At 46.2% G+C, this 18,965-nt stretch overlaps 1 protein-coding gene across 3 annotated transcripts in view; it reads right to left on the bottom strand.

Annotated features, from left to right (window-relative positions):
* TTC28 (tetratricopeptide repeat domain 28) overlaps positions 1 to 18,965 on the bottom strand; it is a 108,423-nt gene that overhangs the window by 40,801 nt on the left and 48,657 nt on the right. For all 3 annotated transcript variants that reach the window (XM_066331508.1, XM_066331505.1, XM_066331507.1), the window contains 3 exons: positions 6,908 to 7,055; positions 5,030 to 5,302; positions 3,871 to 4,001 (listed from right to left, as the gene is read on the bottom strand). In XM_066331508.1, coding sequence (XP_066187605.1) covers positions 3,871 to 4,001; positions 5,030 to 5,302; positions 6,908 to 7,055 — 552 coding nt within the window. The remainder of the gene's footprint in view (positions 1 to 3,870; positions 4,002 to 5,029; positions 5,303 to 6,907; positions 7,056 to 18,965) is intronic.

Genomic DNA, 18,965 nt, shown 5'->3' with positions numbered 1-18,965 from the left:
TCCCAAGAGCTCCGTGCTGGCAGCACAAGCATTCATTTTGTGATGGTTAGTTTATGATCTTGCCATAGTGCCCTGCTATTTCTGAACAGCGGGGCTGTAATCGAAGGCGTCTGAGGGCCCAGGAGAGAAGGGAGTGATTACACTGCAGAGTTCCTGTGGTGTCCAAGGTCTCTACATAGCAGGATTCAAGCAAAGCCTTTGTCAGGGTTTGGAGACTGGACCCAAGAAGTGGCTCCACAGCTTTTCCTTTCCTGCCCATTTCTGCTTGTCAGCCACTCACAGCTCCAAAACTCAAGTATTACTTCTTTAAATGAAATGCTCTTGGAAGGAACACAGGGCCTTCAAAACAGTCATCAAAAAGGACCACCCCAGCCCATCCCAAGAAATCACACATCACTGGCACTCAGGTCTTACAGAATTCCTAATACAAGACAGTTCTAGACACCTGAGGAGCAGCTAGTGATGAAAAGGGACACAAGGGACTAGTGTTACAGGCATAAAAAGCTTTCACATTTACATTTAGATTCCATTCTTTCTTCTGATCCTTCTGTCAGCTGCATAATCTTTGTCTAAATCACAGCCTGTGATGTGGCATCAAAACACCCTACCTACATGAGTTACCTGATGGTTTCCAGAAGATTAGGTTATCTGGTGTTAAAACCAAAGCAATTAATTCAGAAATAGAGTACAGATACAACATTCAGCACCTCCATTATGGGCTGGTGTAACTGCAGGCCACTCTGAGAAGAAACAGGCTGCAAGCTTCTGCTGCTCATCAGAGCCAGTTTTTGTGACAAGAAAAAGACAACAAGCTAAAATAACGTGATTCAGTCTTCCCTGCTAACATCATCTGCCACTCCTCCTCTGGCACATTCCAGCACCTTGGCTGCTGCTTTAGAGAACCTTTCCTTGTACAACTCCCAGTGCTTTCATGAGCACTAAGCACAGACTGGAAAAAAGGGCAGTAGCCCAAGCTACCAGAAAGGGATTTCCTCAGCATGTGAACTGCTGGACAGTATGTGCTGACATCTCAGTCCCAGAGAGCACAGAACACGTCACAAGAACACGAGGTTGCTGCTACTCTAGGACAGGGCTGAGACTTGTTATCCATCTTTATCAATCAGCTGGGAAGTAAAGACTACATTTCACTCCACTGCAGCCAGATCTGCTCAGAGTGGACCCTCTCACTCCTGTTCAGTGGTATTTACCCCTGCACAGGCAGCAGTTCCTTGCTGCAGGACAGGAGTGGGTGAACTCCAACAGCCTGCAGCTGGCTCTGAATGAGCAAGGAAAAGACAAGCCTCTACCTAGGGGCCTCATCAGCTCAAGGAAGTCTTACTTCCACCTCTGCAGGAATTGTGTGGGCCTTCGTCAGAGCAAGTGCCAAGAGAGATGCCCAAAGTTCAGCTCCTGAGGTGCACACATGTGCTGAGCCAGGGTCCTGCAGCCTCCTGCCCATGTGTTCCCTCTGAGTTCAGATGGGCTGTGCAGCACCCTCCTCACTTGGGATGGGATGGTTCCACTTTGTACTGCTGCCATGGGGCTACACCACGAGTGATGCCATGGTTGAAGCAGGGACAAGTATACCCACAGAACTAGCTCTTTTGAATTTCTTAACCAGCTACTGAAGCTGGTCAAAAAAATCTAACTCATTCCTTACCTGAGACAGCTGTTTCATGGTGCCCTTCACAGGGTCTCACTAAGAACCAGTCCTCTCCATCATCTGCAAACCCACACGTGTGTTCAACCCCCCAAATTCCCTTTTAAAGATACTACAGGTATGCCAAATCCCAGCAACGCCTGTCCCGTGCTCTCTCTGGACACAAGAACAATAAAACAGCTCAAACTTCTCCCCACACTGACTGAAACAGCAAATGGTCTGCCTGGACACATAGCCTGTGTTTGTAACAGGAGTTGTACAGACTTTCTGTGCCAAGGAAGAAAAACATGTACAATCTTGAGTCCCTGTGAGCAGCTGAGATGTTTCCCTGCTCAGCTGACAGCTCCCCTTCTCCAGGCCTGCATGGGGGAGGACAGACCTGAATGCTCCAGACAGACCTTCTGCAACCTCCTCCTCCATCTATGGGTGGCATTACCCAGTAAACATTTGCTCCAGCAGCATCAGAACCTGACAGCCCCTCCAAAGACAGCAGTGTCCCATACAAAGGAGCACTTTTTACCTTTTCTGCCAATTCTCTGTACAGTCGGGGTAAAACAATTACCTCATTACAGTCACACACCAAATTCCCTTCTGCTGGAATTCACATCAGCCCTACTGCAACTTTATAACATTTGCATTATAAAAATGTCTGCAAAGAAGGCCAAGAAAAACAGCTTTTTGTTCAGAGGAAGCTCTGTGGTCAAGATGATGTCATCAGAAAGCGCCAAATTAATTTCCTGTGGTTACATCCTACAGGAAATCCAAGAAGCTCAGCTTTCTTGCTAAACCAAGTAGTCATTTGTTGTCAATAACTGTTAATTATGTGCCCAGATGTGTCATGAACTAAGGACTATTATGATTAGCCCTCATTCCCTGGGCTCCCCCCAGTGAGATCTGTTTAAATCAGTGGGCTGAAGACCAGGCAAAATGCTCCAGCCCCACGTCCCAGGCCAGCCTGGGGTTGTAGGGCTGCTGTGCTCATTCATGCTGCACACCAACTCCCCTGCTGCTGCCTCCAGGCCCCACAACAGGGGATGTGCTGGGCAAGAAACCCCATAGTAGAGCAGCAGCTACACAGGGACCTCGATCAAGAAAACTGTACAAACAATGACAATTAACAGCTTTTCTGCTCTTCATGAACAGAAACAAGGAAATCAGGAGTGATTTAGGAGGTTTTCCAGCTGGTAAAATAATCAAGGAAATGTCTAGGAAGTCCCTCCCCCAGCCACAGTCCTTCCACCACCTACTGAAAGATGCATTTTTCCAAGGCTTACTTGGTATTTAACTTAACAACTAAGTTAGTAAAGCAGTAAAACATTCAGCAAATTCTAGCAGATCTTTTCCGCAACTTACCAGTGGGAAACTGATCTTCCTCAGTTTTTAGATCTCCCCCAAATCTACTTCTGCTTACATGAATTCTCACCTGCCCTGCTGCCTCCATGCAACCACCCATCTCCATTTTCCCACTCACATTAGAGGGGAATCCCTGGAGCAAGGGATAGGTTTTATATCTGTGCACTAAAATATGATTGTGTCCTTACAGTGAACTTTCAGTAGAAATCCCTAGGGACAGGCTCCTCAGCCTGTGCAGCCCACTTCCCTGCACTGGCAGAGAGCCCAGCATAACTGAATGGTCAAGGCAAAGCAGATCCTGCACAATTTGTTTTCCGGTTTGCCTGAGTTCTTTTTGTTTTCACTGGTGTTTAGAGTAAGTGCCTTTTATGCAAACACTAGGGACAGGGATCTTGCCCATTTCTGGTCTGGAAAAGGCACAACTTAGGATGCAGAGTCCAGGCCAGCAGCACCTGTAACTCTGGGAAATGTGCTGAGGACAGCAAGGGCTCAGCTGCAGCAACGTAGTACTGACACTGACCCAGCAGCAGCTCCCAGCCCTGGAGCCCAGAGCCTCTGTGCTGCAGGAACACAGATGGTAAAGAGAGAGAGGCAAAATGACCTGCCCCAAGCCCAGAGACTAGAGATGGGGAGGCAAATGGACAACTCAAGCATCCTGCCCCTTGCACTCACATATCATATCTACTGGTACAAAGACTTTCCTTAACAAAAGGCAAGTGGACACCCAGGAGGAGAAGTCACAGCTTCCAAATTCTTGGGGTAAAACAGGGTAGATAGACAAGACTTTCTGATATATTCAGATCTGTCTGGAGAATCATGCAGTGCAGACCACCAGCTTTGATTAACAAGCTTCCTACCTCTCTGTCCTTGAGCTTCATGGCAAGCACCAGCTGATGTCTGTGGTTAGTAAGGGCTTCCCGGTAATTTCCTTTGGAGAAGAATGCAGAGCCCAGATTTCCATGAGCTCGGCATTCTCCTGTCTGGTCACCTGTGTCACATGCAAACAAAACAAAGATTAGCTAATACAGACACTGCTGGAAGCATCCAGTGGGAAGACTAAAACATGGGGTCCAAGTAATGGTCTGGTGAGAACCAGCATTAGAACAAACTCATCTTTATGTTTAACACACAGCCAAACTTCCCTCTTTACTGGCCTTCAGAAACTTCTACAATAGCCATCAATCTTATTTTTAGAATTGTTTTACTTTCTTCTGTGGCTTAACACTTGGCAATTTTCCATTCCTCCTTGTTTATTCCTTACTTGACATTGTGAACAGTCAGTCAATGGCCAGGGCCTAGAACAAACACGAAGCATGCCAGCTTCCTCCAGAAAGCAATTCTGCAGCACAGCTCAGCTCAGATGTATAAAGTACACCTACAACCATCTTCAAGAGAGCAGTCCCTGTGCTCTCAGTGAACAGTCTTGGCTCGAGCCTTTGGGCATTGTCTCTCCAGCTCTGCACAGTCAGGGCTTTGTCTCACACCTGGTCTGCTCTCCTACAGCACCCCATGAAGCTGAATGCTCTCTGTTGTGCAGAATATACTGCATTCAAGAGGGATTTTTGAATTTGTTTGTTTTCAAACACTCTTTGTTCTTCATTGTGTCACTACTGATTTGTTCCTTCCCTGGCTACTGCCCCAGAATCTCAGAGTGAGTACTTTTGTCTATCAAATACTTGGAAAAGCAGATGGCTTCATTTAAGACTCATGTAAGGTTTTGAGCCCAAGTCTACAGAGGGAATACGAGCAGTTCTCACATACATGACATCAGGTAATTAGAAGACCCTGTAAAACATTAGCACATCCACTGATCACCTGCCCCCTTCACACAGGCAGGCAAACAGGAATGCACAAACCTGCAGTCTGCACATTTCAGAACCTTCAGATTGGATTTAGCAGCTTGTGAAAGCCCACAGAAACCAGAGCATTTGAGAGAGCTGCTGTTCATCAGCCTAACTCTTGATTTGTTTCACCATTCTCAGCCTAGCACTCCAGAGCTGAAAGGAGGATTCTTACCTAAACTCTTGGCCACGTCCAAGTCCTGCTGCATGTATCCAGTGCTTTTCTCCGTGTTCCCGAGCGACCAGTACGCGCTGCTCAGTGCAGAGAACACCGATCCCCGCAGCTTCAGGCTGCACGTGCCAATCTTCAGGGCAGCCTCCAGCACCACCACAGAGGCCCCGTGGTGGCCTGCAGTCAGGAGCTCCTGGCCAATCACAGACACCACCACAAAGGGGCTCTTGTCCAGCTTCATCTTCTGCAGTTGTTGGTAGGTGGGCTCCAGGGACTCTGAAGCGCAAAAACAAAGACAGAGGTACTCAGCAAACCAAGTTATTTGTGTCAGGAATCACCTTCACAACTCATCTTGATATTTTGATAAATAAATTACATAACTTAAGGGCCAGAAAGCCCAAATCCAACAAAGATTTATTAAGAGAGCTTGGGGCTCAAAGGTGCCATCTTAGGTGTGGCATATCAAGACCGATCACCTGGCAAGCTGCTGTTTGCCTTGCAGAAAGCACTTCAGAAAGGCAGCACAAGACTAGAGCTTAGAGCAGTCTCAGCACAGAGCAGTCCCATACTCAGCTCTGAAGTCTGGCCTCATGGCAGAAGGAATACAGAAGATATCTGTGGAATTTCGTAGGAAATTGGAAATGGGCCATCTGCAGTGTCTGAGAGCACTGCAGTTTTTGCTCTTTCAGCACAAACCTTCAGATGAATGTCTGCAAAGTCTGTGCCTGTCCAGATACCCAAGCACATGATGTGTGCTAAGAGAGGTGACCAAAACTGCAGAAAGACGCTGCTCCTTCTGCAGGAGACAGTGATCCTGTGGCACAATAGTACTGGACTTGCCCAACTGCTTCAATTTGTCTAACTGCAGCAGGGAGCACAGTTGATACACAGCTGCAGGGCAGGCAGCCAGAGATCATCCTGCCAAATGTGGGGATGCTTCCACAGAATACCATATAACCTGCATTCTAAGCAGCAGCCTTAGTACCTTTGGGTAGCAAATCAAATTGCTTTCACCAGGTAACTGCTGTATAGGACAGAAACTTCCAGATGAATTCGTTTTGGAGGGTGGAGAAAAACACTGTAAAAAAGGAAACACCAACAAGGATATTTTTTCATTTCAGTGCTCCTTGGCTCCTAAGCCCTGTGGCCCCCAGCACCATCTGCTGAGGACGACAATTGCCATGTTCCCTCCTGACTAACAGCATTAGGGCATTAGAGGAAAAAGCCTGCAAGAGAAACAGAGCTGGGAGGAGACAACCCCCTTCCTCTAGAGAAAAAAAATCTTGGAAACGGGGACACGATGAAAGAGGCAAAACACTGCACAGCTCATATGGCTTCAAGGTCTCTGTATTTTCAAATACTGCTTAAACAGAAGTGAATTAGCAGAGCAGCCTTTTTGCCTTCTGGAATGCTGTGTTTTGAGAGACAGTATACCACAGAAAAGCTGCTGATGTGCTCTTCTGGGCAAACACTGGCCTGGGGCATTTCAGATGTGCTGCTCCCAAGCAAAACACTGTGGGAAGTTATTCCAGTAAGAACACAGCCAGGGCCACAGCAGCACACACCTCTGCACTGATATTGGAGAAAGAAAAAAAGAACAAGGACTCTATGGGAAGTGCTGAACAAACCCAGCCTGGTTCATTCTCCAGTGCCCCTCAAGCTGGCTATCACCATCTCACTGTCCCACTCAACCAGAAGGACAGTTTTTGTTCCTCTTGTAACTTCAGGCCTCTTTTCTTGGCATCCTCCTGACTCAGCAGAGAAGCCAAATCTTGAAATCTTTCCCTCCAGATTCTCCTGTCCTCAGACGCTGGCACTGAAGCTCCCACCTCTGGCTACCTCAGCAGCAGGTCAGAGCCCTGAGAACCCCCATGTTCTTACCTCTCATGGGTGACTTCATGGCGGCCTCCACCATGCCGACCAGGAGCTGGAGGCTCTTGGGATCCTGCGCCAGCCCCGAGGCGAAGGCGGCCAGCGCATCCGCGTGGCGTCCCAGGTACTGCAGGGCCACGCCCTGACGGAAGTATGCCTGCAGGAACAGAGGCAACAGAATGCCCATCACTGAGCCAGCACAAACAGGCACAGATAACACAGCTGTCCTCACCTCGTGCTGCTGGACAACAGGCCACACCATCACAGTCTGGCTTCTCTGGGCACAGTCAATGTCACCCAACGCTGCAGCCCGGTCTATGAATTCCAGCAGCATGTACCCCCTCATTGTCATCACCTTTTGAGCTTTACTAAGGCCTCTGAACTGCTTTGGAGACCAGGGCTGACCACTACTAGTAAGGCAAAGCTTGCCCCTTGGACTTGGCCAAATACTAGTTTTTAACTGCTTGTACCAGATGCTTTTTCTCAAGACCCTCCTTTTCCAGTCTCGGCTCACACAGCACAGAAGCAACCGACTTCCTCTCTCATCAGCTCTTGTCAATGAGTCCAATATCAACACCCACCACTAGCAGGGCCCAAAATGTACTGAAAGCTCAAGCTGCAATGAAACACAACACGAAGATGCAGCCAGGAGCTGAGCCTTCTTTCTCCACTCACATCCATGGAGGCAGACACTGTCCAGCACTGCCCCACTTGCTAAGTGCACTATATATGCAACACCCACACATACACATGTATACATCGATCTATACAAGCTTCTTGGACTAAAGCAAGACACTCATCATTCTGAAACTGTTCACAAGACCATTTTTCTTCATTTCTTTATTTTCCAGAAAACCATTTATGAGAACCTGCAATACCTTCAAAGTAACTCCTATCTCCTATCATCATGTGTCTCCATTTCTACAGCAGCAACATCAATATGGAGCTGCAGAGCATTCCCAAACAGAGCTCCCACTTCTCCACACACTGGCATACCAGGACCCTACACAGAAAGTAGGAACTTCAGACACGTGCTCTGCTCACACAGTGAGCACAGGCGAAGCCCAAAGGGTATCCAGAGCTGCCTGGGAGACACCAGAGAAAAAGAGCACAAAAAACACAATCCAGTATTTACAAAGTACTCAGGTTTTTGTAGCACACACATCTGGACTCTGTGTTATAAAAAGGTCTTGAATCTTTAAGCACCTTTGATGCCGTTACTCAGGTTTTATATTCATGCCCCGCTAATACGTTTCTAATGCAAATTTTGCTGCACTTTGAGTTCATTCAAACCTATTACAACAGCATAAACAGGGAGGATAAAGCATTATTTGTACTCTTTAAAAGTGTTTTAAGAACCAACACTGCCCCTTGAGATTGGCTCTCTTGGCTAGGACCTCATCCCTCTCACTTCTTCCATAACAGCACAGAGACCTGCACTCAAGATATGTTAGGTATACATCTGGGAGTCTTTTTACTTAAACAGGAGAAATCCTTAATTAATTTTTGAACTCATTAGAGCATTCAGGCACTTTTGGACTCTAATCCAGGAAGGCAGAGATTAAGGAAAATCAGAAATGATGTGAGAAATTTAGAGACATGAATATTTAATCTCTTTTCCATTAGTAAGTCTTGATTGTAGAACCCCTTTTAATGAATTCAATGAAAGCAAAATGCTTTTCATTAACCTTTAGTATAAATGTGTTCTTATTGAACCAAACAAGCCACTGTACTGGAAACCCAATTCAGTGCTAACTAGATTACAAGCATGAAGCTTTAAATCAAAGAAAATACAAAGAACTAACAACATGCAGCAGCCACCAAGCACAAGTCCTCCCAGCAGAGTGCGAAGTGTCACCTAAATCATGCTGTACACTATTAAGTCTTGTTTTTGCAGAATTACCATCTAATTACTTTCTTTACTGCCTGATGACAGAGGGAGTTGGACCCAGCACGACTCTGACTGGGACCTTTCCAGCCCACAAGGCTGTTTGGTCCAGGACAGCTGTGCCTGCCTGATTCAGCTCTTCAGAAGGTGGGCACAGACACGCAGCCGCCAGCACCGAGCTCCATGCGGTGTGAGGGCATCTTCAGCACCCTGTGCTTCCTCACTGGCACATCCTAAATGCTGAGAAATGAGAATCCCCATCCTCTGAATCCTGCACATGGAGGAGACACACAGGCTCCAGGTGACAGGAGGAGACAAGATGGAGCAAGACCCATGAACACACAGTTCAGTTCCGCACATTCTGAACATCCTTTATGGAAAGGGCTTTTATCCGCTCCCCACATCTATTCCTGGAAGTGCCCCTGGAAACCACTGAATTTGAATACAAACACAACATTCAAAGCCCAAAAGAGAAACCTATTAATCATAACAGAAAGTATGATTTTGGCCTATTTTTCTCCTGCAAAAAACCCTTCCTTCCTTCCTCTTCCAGTTTCCAGCATACACAAGAATGCTCTCTGCACATTGTGTTCCCCACGGACCTTTAACTAAATAAATAAAAAGCATTCACATCACCTATTTCCTCCCCAAGTGGCACTCACAAGTTAGTTTAGCATTGGAATGAAGACACTGTATCAAGGGGAAAAGTCTGCAAAGAGGAAATGGTGAGAATCACCCTTTGGAAGAGGAGAGGAAAAGGGAAGGCAGGCAGCCAGCAGCTGCAGCTGAAGGAATGAGCCAAGGAGCAGCTCCTGGTCCCGACACAGACAGAGCCTTCCCCTGCTGAGAGAGCTTTAAATTTTAAATCACATTATGTGAAGATACTACAGTGCTCACTCTACAGTGACAGTGACATTAATTTTCCAGTGATCCCAAATAAAAAAACGATCAATTCCTTTTAAGAAGATTAAAGCAAGGAAAGAGACAATGTTTCACTACAGACAAGACAGAAACAGCAGGTGTTTTCTAACCTGGCTCTCTACATCCTGAGTGTAATACAGACAGCTGGAACCATCTCTTTCATTTTTTGCAGTCTCTGCATCACACTTTCCAGGAACAAGGCACTGTGCAAGAAGAAAGCCTCACTCTCAGCTGGAATTTGGCAGCAGATGCACTGCCCTCAATGGGAACTCTTCTCCTGCCCTTGTGTTAGCAGGATGGACACAGCTGTGCTGTTCCCACCTCCAGAGCCACAGCATGTCAGGGGTTCCCAGCACCTGCAGCCACCCCTCCAGCCTGATCTCTGCCCAGCACACCCACTGCAGGAAGAGCAGGGATGCAGCTCTTGCCAGCAGGAGCCTTTCGGGAAGGGAAGAGGATTAAAGACTCCAAAGCAGCTCAAAGAAGCAGCCATTCTCATCAAGTCGCCAATATTATGTTGGAGAGGCTGTTAAGTGAGCATTCCCACACATCTCTGAGAATCAGACACCAGGGCAGGCTCACACAGCCAGGTGGGCTCAGCCTTCTGCACAACATTTCCACCAGTCATCCAATTTCAGGCAGCCAAGGGAAGGAGGAAGGACAAGGAACAGACAGTGCTTTTTATCCATAATACCTTTGAAAGCACCATTGATATTCCGGAAGCAAAAATAAGTTATTCTAATTAATTAATGGGCAAAATATATTTGCCCCTTGAGACTTCTGAGCCATGCAAAACACTGCTGCTGTACCAGAGGCTGGCCTCAGGACAGAACCCAGGGAGGTGAAGTGGCATCACCTCCAGCAGAGGACCCAAAGGGGTCTAAGTCTTCCCACCTCATTCAGGTTTTGCCACCCCTTTTTGCAGACTTGCCTCTTTGCCCCATGCTTTTCAGAACATTCCATGTTTTCATGGCTGGAATAAAGGTTTTTACTGCTTTTGCCTACCCTCAACCTAATTTTACAGAATTTGTATGAGCACGAGAAGGGCACAGAGATGGCCCTGCCCCTCGGCCAGGGCAGTTCTGTGGGGCCAGGCCACAGCACAGTCAGCACCTGCCTAGGCAGGCACAGCTCCTCTCTGCAATTCTAAGCACAAGTCCTATTTTTTCTGCTCAGTTTATTGACCCATGTAGCTTCTGTACACACCAGTATTTCCACCTGTGTTTATTATAGAGCATTTAATGGAAAAGGAGAATTTCTGTCTGTCCTACTAGGAGCTGCCACTGGACTGATGGCTGCAGTGTCCCAAGAACACAAATAAACATGCTTATTATTAGCTTTGTGATCCTCATCATTTGAGATCCCACCTGGGTAACTGTCTAGACCCTGAATATTAGATTTCCCTGTGCAATCTAAAACAGGATTAGAATGCAAATGTCATAACTGAATGGCCAATATCAAGAGGGGAGCTGATATTTTTATTAAATCTTCTGCTATCAATATGCAAGAAATGTTTCAGGCAACAGAAATTTGTTTATAATTAATACAAAATACGCAATGAAGATAAAAATACAGATAAAGACAAAGATACAGCATGTAAATAATGAATGGGACCTTTAAGTCCCCAAGATTTTGCTACATAAAACCAAATCAAGGTCCAGCCCATAAGGAATGCAGCAACAGATTCTACAAATGGGATCTCCCCTCCCTGCTCAGGAACTCCTGTGCCTCCTCCTGCACCCCCCTTTTCTGCAGGGATTTCACTGCCATCACAGGCCACAGCTGCACTGCTCTGCCAGGGCTCACCTGGTCCCTCTGCCACCAAACCTCACACCACAGGCTCATGGACATGGCACAGTGCTGGCCAACATTAACTGGATAACAGAGACAGAGGAACGAAACTGGAACAGCATCAGAAGAACTTGCAGCAGAAAATTCCCATCAAACAACATGGAAAACTTGAAAAAAGCACCTCGGTCTTAGAACAAAGGCTGCCATTGTACACAGGGGAGGAAACTCAAACCACCTTGATGCTGCTGTCAGCTCCGGGCCCTGGACAGCCGGCCATCGGGGCAGGAAAGGCAAACACACAGAAAACTCTTCTTCCATAATGCTCCCTTGGTTTGCCAGATCAGGAGAAGGTGCCAAAAACAGCAAGAATAATCTCTGATGCATTTCATGCCTGCTCTCAGTTCTGCAGAACACCTCTGGTGCAGTCAGACCCGCTGTCCCCCACGCCAGCTGTGCCCACGGCCGAGCAGGGCTGTGCAGGATGGAGTGTGTGAACAGCTGCCACGGCTTCCCAGGGCCAAGCACCAGGTTGGATCTGTCCTCTCCCCCTGTAACTGTTTTACAGCCAAATTTTAGAGAAAAATACGGACAAATCTCTGCTGTGGGATTTCAGGAATGCGAGGAGAGGGAAGACTGCACTTTAATTCAGAACACATGTAGCACATGCAGAAATACTGCTGCTGACCACACGAGCTGAATTCTTGCTTTCCCAAAATTAAGGTTGCACCCCAGGTAACACTTTTCCTTTACAGTCCTACATCTGGCTGACACCTGAACCACAGCTGTCAGCCTGCCCTGGAGAATCAGCACAACAGATTTGTTGTCTCTGCAGCTTTGTTTCTTTATCTTCTACCTGTTTCCAAGGTGCCTCTTACAGAACTACAGTACTTAGAAGTGGAAATTTGCTCTAAGTCCCATTGAGCTATAGAGAAAAACAAGATGGGTGTGTGTGTGTAAAACATCTTGCCTGGTTTTATCCAAAGAGCATTTAATCATTTTTATTAATTGTGCTTCCACTACCAGCTAATGGGATGCTGTGCACAGCTCACTTGCCCACCTGAAATAAATCGAATTCAATCAGTAAATAAAAGAGTCAAACCTCTGTTTACTCAGCTGAAGTAAACAGCCCAGCTTTTTACAGAGCTTATCCTTGTTGCTCCTTTCTCACATGCTTCAGGCTTACCCTAGGAACAGCAGCTACATCCTGGAGCCCCTCTTCAGACTACATCCCTCTTCTTCCCTAAGTGCTGCTGCCAGCAGACAATCTTCCTGTCTTCATCAGCTAAAACTCTTAAACCTTCATTTAACAGAAAGAATCAGCTATGAGTGGAGGGAGGAAACTGCTCTGGAGGAGTAACAACCAACCTGCCAGGACCCAAGTACAGCACAAGGAAAACAGAACCAGCCTCTTCTGTCTGAGGCCAAGAGGCACAGCACTGCAGCATCTGCTACAGCTCCTCCATGAGGAGGACAGGGACAGTTTGGCACAATTTTTAGCTAAACAATTTCTTTCAGAAATGGCAGAAGAAAAGACAGGCCACCTTTCATCCTGCTCAGAAGTAACATCAGTCTTTGTAAGGTATTGGATATTTAACAGATACTTCAACTAAATGGATTAGCTGACACCTGTAGGTGGCTTTTCAGGGAAGCCTGGGGCAGAGGTAAGACTGGTTTAAACACCATTATTACCTGGGGCTTAGTTTATTTTCAGCACTGTACTGTGACATAAATTGTAAATTTAATTCTTTTCCCCAATCCAGGTACTGTTCCACTGGACCCAAATACCAGGCCCTCTTGGCTTCACTCTGTGAAATCCCTGTGACTTGCATTTCCCAATTATCCTACCTCCTCCAAGTTTTAGCTGCTGTTTGATTGCTGTGAAAAGCATCTCAGATTGTTTTGGAAATGCTCTCATCCGAACTGAGACACTGAGATATAGCAGAGGTCATTTAATAACCCTTTAACAACTTTGGCTTACCATGACAAGGTACTTCACCCGAATGACTCTGTAACTGCTGAAAGTCAGATAAACTTTGATCAGCAAATGGTGATTTGTGTGTTTTAAGAATGAGTGAAGTGCAATATTTTAAACTAGCATTTCAGGATTTTAACGCAGTTTTTCCAACATAGCAGAAAGACTCCACAAGAGCAACAGCTCTGCATACAACCAAAAATTCAAAGAGAAAGGAAACGCACTCTGAGAGCTGCCAGAACTACGCTGGGCTTTGTGGAAAACAAGCCCCAAAGCCACTTCCTTATCACACATCTCCCTGAGTCCATTCTCAACACTGCCCTGATCTTAAGCTACATCCTTTCTTACCGGTGAAACAAGAAAAAAATCTGAGCAGTGCAAACTCCAGGAAAGCAGAGCAGAAGAGGAAAGTAAGACGAAACACACAGAAGTTCGAGCACAGGATAACAGTGGCTGCCACGTGCTCACAGGTGGGTGGCTGCAGCCAGGAGTTGTTCCATATTCCCTGGAGAAGCAGCTGATGCTCAGCAGGGACTGTGACAGAGAAGCCCAGCACACACCTACTGCAGACACAGCCCCTGCCTCTTGGCTCACCGTCACCCTGCCAGCGCCCAGCCAGCACCGCCTGCCAAGGACAAAGCTGATGACAGGGGAGAGGGGAAAAATCAAATTTGCAAAAGTACTAAACATATAAATCTCTTTGGCCCAAGTGAACGTGGGAAAAATTCTTCAGCGGGGACGTCCCATTTAGCAAGTTTTGCCAGATCATTACTCTTGTAATGCAAAGGGGAGAAACATCAACACCATGTTTCCCTACAATGATTCGCCTCCTTTATCACAGATCTCTGAAGCACCAAGTAATTTAGTAGTTGCTATGGAAACTGCTAGTTTTATTGAACAGCCCTGAAAGGGTCAAGAGGTACCATCAAACTGGCCAATTGTAAATTATTTCCCTGCTAAACATCTGCTTTATTTTAGTTGCCCTACCACTTCTCTGTTTTGCTGTTAGAACAGTATCTGGATGGACTCCAGAATAGGTGTCATTCTTCACTGGGGCTGCAACAGCCAAGTCCAAAAATAGTGATTTTCATTTTCTAATACCCTGTAAAATCCTTCAAACAAAGGAGCCCTACTGAGGGCAGAATAGCAAAGGACTGGGGACTCTTCCTTCTTGCACACATCAGCACCAACTTGAGGCAGTGGTAACCAACACAAAGAGCTGGTTTTCACCATGATCCCTGGGGTCTTCACAAGGCTGCCTGCACCAGCCACGAGATGTACAACTCATCATACTGATCCACTTATGCCTTCAGAAAAGGGCAAAACAGCAGTAAAAGAGCACCCTGGCCTTCTCAGCAAGCACCCAGCTCTTCTCAGCTTTGCAACACCAAGAAAGGACAGTCTCCCTTGCCAGCAAGGGTCTAGGAACAGACTACCAGAAAAACAATGTAATCTACCTTCCTTTATTCATCATACAGAAAATGGCACCAGAGATTCCAAATGCTAGTTAGCAGCTTCCATTCCTACAGACCAGGAGAACAGCAGGAGTATTGGCTGCATTTCCATCTTTGCTATTGAACTCACTGGATTTGTGTCAGTTCAATAAAAGTGCCAAATTTCTTATTATTCCTATTTATTGAATGTGTGCTTGTGAAGCAAGGCTTCCTCTCTGGAGGACATGAGCAGCTCCCCTGTGCAGAGGCACCCTCTTGTGTCTCTTCCACAACAGAAAGCTGCCTTAGGCAACATCACCTAGAAATCCTTACTCCAACATCTTTAAGTTACATTTAATGTTATCTTTAAGTAACCTTTAAGTTACAAGTGTACTTAATTCAAATAACTGGAGTGGGCAGGAGAGAGCATTTTATTACAGAACATACCTGAATTTAAGAGGTTGCATGCTTTCTAATGACAACCATGCCTAAGTTCTGTGCCCAGGGCAAGCCAGTAAAGGGCAGGCTCTGTTCCCTCCTCATACATTTCTACGGTCCTCATCTGGCTGAAATTATTCAAGTGATGACAAAGAAAGCAAAAGCTGTATCTATGTAGACAAGTTCTGGTCTTTCTCACATATCCTGTGAACTCCATTACATGTGTAAAGTCTTGGCTTGGAAGAAAATATTCTAAGTTCTGAGGTATTTGGCATGCCTTGGTATGGTGACTCCAGCCTTGATTCAGACTTTCCATCCCCAGGAATCCCAGGAGAAATGAAGACATTTTTCTGCACATCCAAAGGAAAATTTCTCCTTCGTCAGGCGATGAGTTCATAGTATTAATTTCAGTTCTCTTTTCTAAAATTATCCACCACAGACTAAAACTTCCACACACTGGAACACAGCAGAACTGGGGCATTGCTCTGTTAGGATACATTCAGCAGAAAGGCTTCTCACAAGGCCAGGGCTTGTCTGCCTGCAGAGCTCCAGGCTGGACTCCTGAGAAAGTTATCAGGGCTGTATAGAAACTGCAAATCATGCAGACATAGCTACAGAGAGAACAAAACCAGAGAAATGTTTGATGTGTCACAGCCCTCTCCAGCTAATGGGAACTCATTACATCTGGACTCTGATGCAGGCAGGTGCCAGGTGTTGAAGAGCTTTCCTACATACAAATACAAGCGGACATGCTAAGACAAGAGAGATCCTGCACTTTTAGAGGCATGATTCAGGAATGCTGGAGGAGAAAACCAGGCAGTGCCCCAGCTCCAGGACCATGGCCTGGCCAGAGGACAAGGGAGTCCCAGCTTAACAACTGGTGTGTTAATTGCCTCCTGACTAACAGCCATGGCAATTGCCCCTACAAAACCAACAGCTCCAGCCAGGAGCCCCTGGGCACAGGCAGAACCCCGAGCACCAGGCATGCACCATGGGCACAGACCTCAGCTCTGCCTCGGAGGATAAACTCTTCATTAAGCATTTCCTGCAACTTCCTCTTCTGCTGGCCTCTCTTTTGGCATTTCCTAGAGGATGTTCTGACAAACAGGTCACTGCTGTTCAGCCACGGCATTCGTGCAGGGTAAATGCAGCCACAGTGAAAACTGTGTCTCTAGGGAAGGAGAAAGCTCACAATGATTACAGATTGCTGAGAAACCTCCTCCAACAGGGACGCCTGTAGACTCTTCCCTGTCTGTGAACTGTACAAATTTCAACTTTGGGTGAGAGGTTTAATACAGTAAGGACCAGGCAAGTCTCCCCCACAAGGTACCAGGAGAACAAAGAGAAGAAAGCACTGCCTGCTGCTTGCCACTGGCCTGCAGCCCTGTCAGAGCGCTGGCAGGGGAACAAGCAGGCTTAGTGAATAATTGAAGATACAGTGATGAAATCTCAGAATGTCAGAGGCATAATACAGTTTTGTAGGTTTCATCATGAAGCCTTGAATTCCCAAATAAGACACGCTGAATAATTTATCTCTGTGTCAGCACTGGGTCATCAGCTGTTCACTCACAGCACGCTTCAAGACACTTGAATGGGTTTGAACAGACTAAAGAACGGTGTCCAGAGGGAAGAGGTGATGAAAACTCAAGCCACTCACCCTTCCAAACACTCAACTCAGATAAAAATGTGTAGACCCCTCAGTCATGCCCTGTGCATGAGGTCCCATGGGCTCTGAACCTGCTTTTGTGCTGCTCAGCACAACAGACCATGGAACCCTCCTGTGCTGGCTTCAGGCTGGCATCTGCCACCCTGTCACCCAGACTCAGGCTCATCCAGCTCGGATCCAGAGGCTCACCTGTCTGTCTCTTGAAGACCTCAGCCACAGCTCTGAGCCACTAAACACCACTCACTCACCAGAGCAGGCGATTAACACTGCACAGCCTTTGCTCGGACATCATTTGGAGCTTGCCAGGTAGCTACATGCACTCAGATTTTATTGGTTTGCTGTTACTTTTTTCACACTTTTAGCATTCACTGCTGGGCAGGTACCTGTGCAGCAATCCATACCCAGCCTGTTTAATCAATAACCGCATGGCAGCAAATAAAAATCCATTTTCAAGTGGAATTCCACAACTGCCACACCCAACCACCCATGATGGGATCAGAGAGCACAGCTCAATCTGTCTGGGCAATCTGCTTTCTTAGAAATCTGCTTTAGATAATATGAGCACACAGGCAGGTCACACACAACAAAGCTTGTAGAATTTAAATCAATTCTCAACCACCAAAGACTTTCCCACATACTAATATCCTGAAACAGCTTCCATCAATACTGACTGACCTGGTAGCATGAGTAATTACCTCCTAGTTCATCCTTTAAATGACAGTAGAATCCTTCCCAGCTGAGCTATTCCCCTGAGCATCTCCCTGGGAAGAAGGAGCAGTATTCAGAGGCAGAGCTGCATGCCTGTAGCTTTCCCTGTGGAAAAGGCAAGCAGTCACCAAGGAATTCCCCTTTCCACCTACACTGACAGGAATTTTGTAATGTATCAGATTATTTGAGGGGAAAAAATTAAATGCAACACAACTACACTTGCACATATTCTTTTGGCTTCCACAATAACATTCTTTTCTTATTGTTTCTCTTAAAAATATAATTTAAATGAAGGAGTCTAGATTAAATTGCAGTAAATTGCCTGAGGCATTAATTACGTCCATTCATTATTTGTAAGACACAACAAACTTTCCAAAAGCTCTTGAATATCATCACTTGTACAGTGGATTTGTGCACTGGTGATTGTCAGTAACTGGATACAGAGAGTCAGAAAACACCTGGGTGCCAAAAAGGCAGGGGAAATGTTTCAAAAAGAAATGGCAAGTGACACTGAAGAGTCTGGAAAGAACTGGTCATTGAAATGACAACGTGCCAGACAAAGGCAAAAGACAAGGAATGAAGAAATCAAATTCACTTAAATGAGCAAGTGTGTGCATTCATGCATATGCAACAGAAAAAAGGCAGCCAGTCACAGATCAATCATGCTAACAGACCATATGAACATCAGAAAATGCAGGTCTGAGATAGTGTGTATCCAGTGGCAAAGAAACAGAGACATAAGCAAAGGTACAACTGCCACAGCAGCACCAGTGTCACTATGTCCCTGCACTGTCCTGCAGCAAATTTTTCTGCAGATCAGTTAAGCAGCCTTTCACTTAATGCTTGCCTAATTAAGTGAAAAACAAGAACATCATCCTTTAGGTCTTTGTTAACACTTCAGTAAATAATTCCAAGCTTTTGTCTCATTATATGACAATCTTTCAAGGCATCTGTTCTTTCTCATCACACATCTCCAAATGTACTTCCAATCAGGGTGCCACAGCTCAAGAAGGACATCACTGTGGAAGATGACAACCACCACACTGGGTCTGACTAAAGCTCCTGCAGACCTGCAAATGATTCTGGCCACAATCAGCCTGAATCCCCTGGGAGGAGTAGGACAAACATGCAGTCCTCAAAGCCCTTCTCAGTACAACCTGGAAATGGCAAGATACCGGAGCTTCATCACAGCCCAGGGCTTTGAGTGGGAAAGTCCTGCAAAAGCTCCATTCTTCACTTTCACCAGACAA

Source organism: Sylvia atricapilla, chromosome 17, assembly GCF_009819655.1.
Source record: "Sylvia atricapilla isolate bSylAtr1 chromosome 17, bSylAtr1.pri, whole genome shotgun sequence".
NCBI lineage: Eukaryota > Metazoa > Chordata > Aves > Passeriformes > Sylviidae > Sylvia > Sylvia atricapilla.
The sequence above is the reverse complement of the archived record's forward strand: the minus strand, read 5'-3'. Positions and strand labels throughout refer to the sequence as shown.